Source organism: Chiroxiphia lanceolata, chromosome 28 (genome assembly GCF_009829145.1).
Source record: "Chiroxiphia lanceolata isolate bChiLan1 chromosome 28, bChiLan1.pri, whole genome shotgun sequence".
NCBI lineage: Eukaryota > Metazoa > Chordata > Aves > Passeriformes > Pipridae > Chiroxiphia > Chiroxiphia lanceolata.
In genome coordinates this window covers 4,128,514-4,137,492 of record NC_045664.1, presented here as the reverse complement: position 1 = coordinate 4,137,492, position 8,979 = coordinate 4,128,514, and the positions used below count along the sequence as shown (strand labels likewise).

The window sequence follows — 8,979 nt, the reverse complement described above, 5'->3', positions numbered from 1 at the left end:
TAAAGCCACATCCTCCGTGCTGCTGAAGCCCTGATAAGATCCCAGTTATCAGAGAGGAGCAAATTTGTGATGCTATCTGGGCCAGCCCATGATTATCTGCCAGAACAAAGGGAATGTTATTAAACAAACCTGTGTTGGATCACTGGGGGAGGAGGGGATGGGAACCAGGCTCCAGGATCCCTCATCTCCCTGGGGTCACTCCTGCTGGAAGCAGGAGCAGAGAGAGAAGCTGGAGGAATTCCTGTGTAAAGTTTTGCTCCTCTCCTGCTGTTTATTAGGAGGAGAAACACCAACTTTAATACCAATTAACTCCTGGGAGATGACAGGTTCCTGAGCACATTCTCAAATGTTTCATTAAAAAACCAAAGTGCCTGCATTTGCTTTCCTAAACACAAAAGCCATTGCTTTTTGGGGCACAGGGAAGAAAGGGCTCCTCCTCTCCTGCCTTCTGAGGTTTAATGATCCCCTGTGGAACAAAAGCAGCAGGAGGGAATTGCCACACTGGGGTTTCTTTGCTTTGACTCCATCCTTCCACTTCTCCCAGTCCTGAGGTGGGTCCAGGGCTTTGTGCAGCCCCAGAGCAATTCCAGGAGAGGGTTTGGTGCCTGTGACACCAAACCCAGCCTTTTATTTCTCAGCTGAGCCCCTGCACAGCTGTATTTCTGCTCTGCCAGAGCTGATGGGCCTGTCCCCTTCCAAAACCACACTCAGCTCCTCTGACTTCACAGCCACGAGACAGACAAGTTCTGAATTTGTAAAAAAAAAAAACAAACACCACCCCACAGTTTCTGGTCAGACATCAGATTCATCAGTAGCTTCTCTAAAGTGCATTGTTTTATCTCAAAAAAAACCCAAAAAAAAATCATGAAAGGAAAGTCACCAAAGGGAGTTGGCAGCTGATAAAATGTTATTCACAGTAAACTCAAGAAGGTATATTATAAAAATTCGTCAGAACTTAATGAACTGGTCTTTAAAAGAATAGTCTTATCTTCCTCATCCATATGTATTTTGATGGGATAACAATTCCAGATCCAATTTAAAAGGGGTGCCAGCTCTGTTTGATGTGTTTCCATCTCATCCCAGAGCCCAGGAGTGACTTCCCATGGATTTGTGTCATACCAGCTCCATCTGTTGATGGAGAGGAGGGACATGGACCAGGGACTGAGTGGCCTTTGTGCCCCAAATCAAGGTCCTGAGTGAGCTGAGCTCCTGTGGGTTCATTCTGACCTGGCTGTGCTGTCACACCAGGCTGTGCCATCCCCTGGGGGTGTGGAAAAGGGGAGTCCTTGGCCTCCCAGATCCCTGCCTGGAGCTCCTGCTCAGCCCCAGAAGCTTTCCTGGTATTTCCTGGAGTGTTGCTGCTCCCCTGCACCAGCTCTGCCAACCCCAGAGCTCGGGCAGCAGGAGGTGCTTTTGGAACCCATTTCATCAGGACTTTCCCAAGGAAGTTTTCAGGGGTTCCTGGAGGAGAGGCATCAGTGTTTCCCTGCCTGATTCCCTGATGGATTGGGGAAGGCTGCTTGGAAACTGAGCCGGGAATATTTGCAGTTGGTGGTGGTGTTTTGTTCTCCAGCAGCTCAAGGTTCTCCAGGAGCTCAGGGTTTTCCAGGAGCTCAGGGTTCTCCAAGAGCTCAGGGGTTTCCAGGAGCTCAGGGGTTTCCAGGAGCTCAGGGTTCTCCAGGAGTTCAAGGTTCTCCAGCAGCTCAGGATTTTCCAGGAGCTCAGGGTTTTCCAGCAGCTCAGGGTTCTCCAGGAGCTCAGGGTTTTCCAGGAGCTCAGGGTTCTTCAGGAGCTCAGGATTCTTCAGGAGCTCAGGGGTTTCCAGGAGCTCAGGATTTTCCAAGAACTCACGGTTCTCCAGCAGCTCAGGATTTTCCAGGAGCTCAGGGTTCTCCAGGAGCTTGGGATTCTCCAGGAGCTCAGGGTTTTCCAGGAGCTCAGGGTTTTCCAGGAGCTCAGGGTTCTTCAGGAGCTCAGGATTCTTCAGGAGCTCAGGATTTTCCAGGAGCTCGGGGTTTTCCAATAGCTCAGGGTTCTCCAGCAGCTCAGGATTTTCCAGGAGCTCAGGGTTCTCCAGGAGCTTGGGATTCTCCAGGAGCTCAGGGTTTTCCAGGAGCTCAGGGTTTTCCAGGAGCTCAGGGTTCTCCAGGAGCTCAGGATTCTTCAGGAGCTCAGGATTTTCCAGGAGCTCGGGGTTTTCCAATAGCTCAGGGTTCTCCAGCAGCTCAGGATTTTCCAGGAGCTCAGGGTTCTCCAGGAGCTTGGGATTCTCCAGGAGCTCAGGATTTTCCAGGAGCTCAGGGTTCTCCAGAAGCTCAGGGTTTTCCAGGAGCTCAGGATTTTCCAGGGGCTCGGGATTCTCCAGGAGCTCAGGGTTTCCAGGAGCTCAAGGTTCTCCAGGAGCTCAGGGTTCTCCAGCAGCTCAGGGTTTTCCAGGAGCTCAGGGGTTTCCAGGAGCTCAGGATTTTCCAGGAGCTCAGGATTCTCCAGGAGCTCAGGATTTTCCAGGAGCTCAGGGTTCTCCAGCAGCTCAGGATTTTCCAGGAGCTCACGGTTTTCCAGGAGCTCAGGGTTCTCCAGGGCTCATTGGCACTCCCGGCCAGCGCCGTGTGTTCCGTTTAAGGCTCTAAATGGAACAGAAGCCCTGCACTGAGGGGGTTCCTCTGCTGAGCTGGGGGGGCACAGGCACTGGGCAGGGTTAAACGCTGCCATGTGGTGCCACAGCACCGGTGTCAGGATGAATCAGGGGAGGCTCCACTGATTCCCTGGAACTGAGCACTCCTTCCTTGCTCCAGCTCGAGGAGAGCAGCGGGGAGCTCTCATCCGGGCTGGGTGAGGGCAAGGCAGGGGTGACTCCTGTGACAGGGCTTTCCAAGGCTTTGGAAGGCTTTTTCTGGGGGAATGAACAGCAACTTCCTTTCTTTCTGTCACGAGTGAGAGGGGCTGGGTGAGGGGAGATCAGTTATTCCAGTGTAAGATCTGAGGTGGAGTCAGGTCACAGCTCGAGCTCATCTCAGCCTTCCTGGGTAAGCACCACCTGTTTGCTGTGGGAACCAGCACAGCCAGTCTGTGCTCCCCAAGGAACCCCGGGGATCACCCACAGGAATGGCACAAATCACCTGCAAACTCCCCCCTGGCTGGTTCTGCCCGTGGAAGGCACGGGAATCACCTTTGCTGTGTCATCCTCTTGACTTTCAAAGGAAGAACAGCAGCAGGTCACTGTTTCTGACTGAATCCTTCCAAATGCCAACTGAACCCTGAGGCTTCCCCTCGAAGCCCTCAGAAACACAGTGAGAGGCAGCTTTTAATTGCTCTGCAGCTCATTTTAATAAAGCACAACCAGCAGAGTGAGAATGGATGTCATTCTTCACCTACCATCAAACCACGGATTTTGCTGATGATTTTCTCAAAAAAACCAAAACCCAAGGTTTGCCAAGGTCTAAAAATCACGATTCCCTCCTAAGCCAAAACTTCAGGATTCAGGAATCTGTTTGGGTTGAGCTGAAGGATAAGACAAAGTGAAACAGTTGAGTGTCCTCAAGGAGAAGGACAGGGAAGAACGAGCCCAGAGACTCAGCTTCCAGGGATTTCAGGTTTTACCATCTGCACAGACATTAAATGTATAATGTCATATATATACCGCAAAATCCTTTTGCACCAGAGCATTTTGTGCAAGAAAGATCTTAATTTTCCACTGAATGCAGATTGTGATGCTGCATAAACCAAAGGGCAAGACCAGTTCCCTCTGTCCACGTCCCAACACCCTCCCCTTCCATCCCCCAAACCTCCAAAGAGGTTTCATTTCTACCTGTTCCATTCCACTGATCCGAAAACAAAAGAGTTAACAATAACCCCCCTGAAATGGCCCATTATCTCACAGAAATAATTCAATTAAAGGTTGCTAACGAGGCTGAGTGACAGGGTGAGCCCTGCCCGGGGTCAGAGCTCTGCTCTGCACTGCAGACCTGCATCCTGGGCCCTTCTTGCTGCAGCAAGGAGCTGGGTTTTTTTCCCTTTTCCACATGAATGCCCAAAACCCTTTGGGGAATGTTAAACCCTGTCAAAACAAAGGCATGTAGGTTTTTAAGAAACAGTCGTGTGAACAAGTAGGACAAAATTTATGAAGGGTGAGCAGGAGAGAAGAAATTGCATTTGTGTCACAAAATGGGATCAGGGAGAAGTCCTGGCTTTAGGAATATTTGGAATATGTGTCTGTACACACACACACATTTCCCTGTTTGCACCCCCAGCAGCTCAAACCCTGATTCTCACTCTGGGTCCTGGGATGCTGCTGCAGAAATCCAGTCCCAAAAATCCTCCTGCGCCACCCAAACTCCCGGGGCTGAGCAGCTGCACCATCCCCCAGGTTTGGTAAAGGGTCATCAGCAGAGAAAGGCATTGGGAAGGAATTCCTGGCTGGGAGGGTGGGGAGGCCCTGGCACAGGCTGCCCAGAGGAGCTGGATCCCTGGAAGTGTCCAAGGCCGGGCTGGATGGGGCTTGGAGCAACCTGGGATAGTGGGAGGGGGTGGAACTGTGTGGGCTTTAAGGTCCTTTCCAACCCAAACCACTCCAGGATTCCCTGATTTTTTCCCCAACTGCTGTTTTCCAGGGACTGTCTCACCCCCCTGTTCCCTTCCTCTGACCAAAACAACTTCCTAAGGATGTAAATACAAAGGATGTAAATACACGGAATAAACCAAAACACCAGGACCAAAGCCCAGGCACTGCCTTCCCCCCCAGCCCTGCTGACCCTCCACCTCCTGCCTGCTCTTCCCACTCCACTTATTTCATCTGTGTTTTCCTCTAAGTGCCGACTGAACCCCCCAGAACAACAAACACCCATCCCCGAGGGGGTCACAGAGTGCTTCTGTTTGGCACCTTCAGCTTAAACAAGAAACAAACCCCGAGAGACTTCACACAAACCCTCCAAGCACCTTCCAGTGTCAGCAAACATGTTCCCCCATCAGTTCCAGTGAAGTTCCACGAGGCAGCTTTGGAGAGCAGACAAGCAGCTTATTCATCAATTTTTCAGCAGCTATCACTGGAATTAAAACCAGTGTGGAATAATTGCAGGGAGACATGAGAGCTTGTCTTTTCTTTTTTTTTTTTTTTTTCCCTCCTGGATGGTTGAACCAGCAGTGCCCTGGGAGATGGCTCTGACACCAGCAGGCATTTCAGGGTCTGTGGCATATTTAAAATGTTATATGAGACTGCTAATGCCTAACAGCCTGCAAAGGACATTTTTCCCAGGGTTTTACAACTGTGGATTGTAAATTAAAACCATTGCAGGAGCCCACATGCAATAAACACTTGCAGACATTTATGTGTCACGTGTGGTCACGGATGGGGCTGGGACTTGTTTCTCAGACATATCATGAGCAGGTAAATTCTTCACAGGAAGCAGAAAAATCGTCTCTTTTTTGGACACTCTCTCCATTACAGAACACAGGAATCTGATAGTTAAATTCCTTTTGGCTGCTGCTGCTTTGCCTCTATAAGTTTTAAACCCCCGAAAGAACATAAAGTTAAAATTTTAATGGCATTTCAGCAGAACCTCTTTGAATTTTGTATTAGATCTCAATTTAGCCTCCAGTAAAGCCTTTAGAAAAAAAAAAAATCCGATGCTTAAAAATGTAATAATCATACAGGAACCTTCCAAAGTCAGCATCAAATAGAATAAAATATATTTTATTAATGATACAATTCACAAAATTACTAGTCCTGCCACTCTCTGCTCACAAGAGAGACTTGCTGGGCTGTGTTACCCTGCACATCCATCAGCTGCTGGTGTTTGGTCTGGGGGATTTAACCCGGGTTGCTTTGGGTGCTTAATGACCTGGGCTGGGTTGTGATGGTTGCAGAGGAATTGGCCTTTAGAAGGAGGTTCCTGTCAGGATATTCCAGGGCAGAGGTGGTTCCTCACCAGGGGAGGTTGGTCCAGACTCAGGCAGATCAAGGGGGACATGGATGGAGCAGTGGGGAGACTCCTGATCCTGGTCCTGTGCCCAAGCAGAGCCCTCCTGCCCTGTCCCTATCCCTGTCCCTGTCCCTGCCCTGTCCCTGTCCCATCCCTGTCCCTGTCCCTGTCCCTGTCCCTATCCCTGTCCCTGTCCCTGCCCTGTCCCTGTCCCATCCCTGTCCCTGTCCCTGTCCCTGTCCCTGTCTCTGTCCCTGTCCCTGTCCCTGCCCTGTCCCATCCCTGTCCCTGTCCCTGTCCCCATCCCTGTCCCCGTCCCTGTCCCTGTCCCTGCTCTGTCCCTGTCCCTATCCCTGTCCCTATCCCTGCTCTGTCCCTGTCCCTATCCCTGTCCCTGTCCCTGTCCCTGTCCCTGTCCCTGCCCTGTCCCTGTCCCTGTCCCTGCTCTGTCCCTGTCCCTGTCCCTGTCCCTGTCCCTGTCCCTGTCCCTGTCCCTGCCCTGCAGCACCAGCCCAGGCCCTGACGTGGGAACACTTTAATAAAAGTATTTTACAACTGACTGATTCACCCAGTGGGTTTTTAGTGGTTTAGGGAAATGTGTAAAGCCATAAATGACTGCACTGTAATATATAATCACTAATTAACACCCTCCTTCAGCTCGGATTCCTCTGGCAGGCAGCAGGAACAGGAGCCCTGTGAGGACAGTTCCCACTGATGGCGGAGTGTTAAAGCCCTTTCACAAACACGTGTCAGAGAAAATTGCATCCTGCAGAGCGTGGCTGATGCTCCTTAACTGGCAAACAGCTCTTGGGCCACTAACTGGTGCCATCTGACCCCTGGCAGGGGCACCCAGCCTGCCCAGCTGGAGTGGGTTCCCAGTTGGATGCACCCCAGGTCCCACTCCACTGCAGCAGGACTGACTGGCTCCATATTGGACACTGTCCACGCTGGGATTTATCATTTAATTAGAACCAGGAACACTGAGTAAATCCCAGATGCTTGGGGAGATGACTTGATTCTCAGTAAAACACTGGGAACTTATTGCTCAGGCACCATCTCCAGGCTGCCCCTCCCTCCAGAGCTCTGCTCTCCCAGCAGCAGACAGGCAGCTGATAATGAGGAGCTGAATCCCTTCCAGAGGAAGCCCGAGGATGACACGAAGGGCAAAGGCATCAGAGAGCTCCTCCAGCTTCAGGGGAGGGGAAAGGGACGTTCTTTGCTGCAGGTCCCTGTGCCTGCATCACCTCCTGCCTGGGGATGTGTGTGGGCACAGCCTGGGGACATGGGCAGGGCTGGGCAGCAGAACAGCCTCAAATATTCACAGCACAGTCACCATTCCTCATGTGACTGAGAAATCAATGTGTCACTGTCCCAAAGAGGGGCCATTCCACACGGTCACTGGTGGGCAGGGGGACACAGATGTCACAAGAGAACCTTCAGAGATGTCCCTTCACTTCCATCCATATTCTCCTTTTTACCTGGAGGGGGTAAAAGAGGGAAAACCTGTGAGGGAGGTTCTGAGAACTTCACTGATTCTCGTGTCTCCCCTGGAAACCCCAGTTAGGGCTTGTTCACTCAGAACTCCTGTCAAATTTAGGGCAGGGACAACCAACCACCCCTCATTCCTCTGGGTTTCCAAGGGCAGAACTGGCCACTGCAGCCCGTGGGGTGCTGAGGAACAGAGCACTGCAGAAACCCAGACTGAGCTTTAAAAATCATGGAAACAACCAATTCTCCAGCAGGACAAAGTATTCTGAGTTTTCCCTGAGCTTCACCCCCCAAGTCAGAACAACACAAAATTATCCCGGGGATGGTTTTGTGACTGTTGCCCACCCTGGTTGTCACACACACACACACACACACACATTGCCAGGGCGTGATTAGGGCAAACAAACAAACAAAAAGTAATTAGAAAAGAGAGAGAGGCAGATTTGCAAACATTTACACATTGAATGTCAAGTCTGAAGGAACAAGGAAGGCTTTTCTTTCCCCCACGAGCACTTACAAGGCAGCAATTACATGCAGTTGCAGTTTAAAACGTCTCTTCCACTGTCTGTTTTTTTCAGGCATCACTTTCTGGGGGTTTGTAAACAGTGCTACAAAAAAAAAAAATTAAAAAAAAATTAGGGCTCAATAAAGTATGAGAATAATTTATCACAGAAAATATGCCAAAAAAAAAACCAATTAAGAGAATTTTGGTTCACTTAAAGCACAACTGCAGCCAGGGCAGTGCAATATTTGTCCCTGCTCTCCACATCTCACAGCTGCAGGGTCCAAGGGCCCGTGGCAGTGTTTGGAAGTCTCATCTCCTGGACCAGGATCAGGGACTCTCCCAATAATTTCCTTTGGGAGGGGCCCCTGGAGGTCCTCTGGTCCAACCCCCTGCTCAAACACAAGGCTCATGCTCCTGGGTGTGAAAATGGGGTTGCTTGTAGGGTTTGACCCCAAGATATGATGTTTGGGGGAGCTTTGTGTGTCTCACTCTTGTAGACAAAGAAGAAATCAGTTCATTGTCCAGAGGTTTGAGCCACTCTGCTGAGAACTGCAGGCACTGCAGGTGTGTGAGAGACAGGGAACAGTCTCCACTTCTGCCTCCAGCCAGGGGACAGGAGTAGAGGGGCAAGAAGGGGAATGGAAGGCAGGGACCCAGGGGGGAGGAAATCATTTCAATCCTCTGAAATAAGCAAGGCAGGACTTGGTGCTGCCAAAGCCAAGGGGCACTGAGGCACAGAGGAGTCAGTCCCAGGCTGGAAGGACCAAGCAGGCTTCATGCTTTCCTCCTCCTCGTGTGCCCCCCACTCCCCAGAGGGGTTTCTGAGGAAGGCAGGGTCTGGGGTCAGTGTGAGAGGATCCTCTGCCAGCCAGGGCTGCAGGAACCCTGCAGAGCTCCCTGGAGACTGAGTGGGTTTGGCTGGAGAAATCACATTCCTTTTAATTTGATTGTGATAATGTGATTTAGCTCGGGAAGGATTTCTGCTGAAAGCCTGGCAGTAAATAGGAGGCAATTCACACCCACAATTCATTTACCATCCAGCCCGTGGCTCAGTGGCAACACTCTCCC

General features: G+C 50.8%; 1 protein-coding gene across 1 annotated transcript; it reads right to left on the bottom strand.

The window, feature by feature from the left end:
* Positions 1 to 888: 888 nt before the first annotated feature.
* On the bottom strand, positions 889 to 4,399 carry LOC116799363. The gene is made up of 3 exons (XM_032712435.1): positions 4,273 to 4,399; positions 1,737 to 2,385; positions 889 to 1,693 (listed from the first exon to the last, which is right to left on the bottom strand). Exons 1-3 carry the CDS (start codon positions 4,397 to 4,399, stop codon positions 1,429 to 1,431), a joined length of 1,041 nt encoding a protein of 346 aa, XP_032568326.1. The 3' UTR covers positions 889 to 1,428.
* Between the last annotated feature and the right edge of the window lie 4,580 nt (positions 4,400 to 8,979).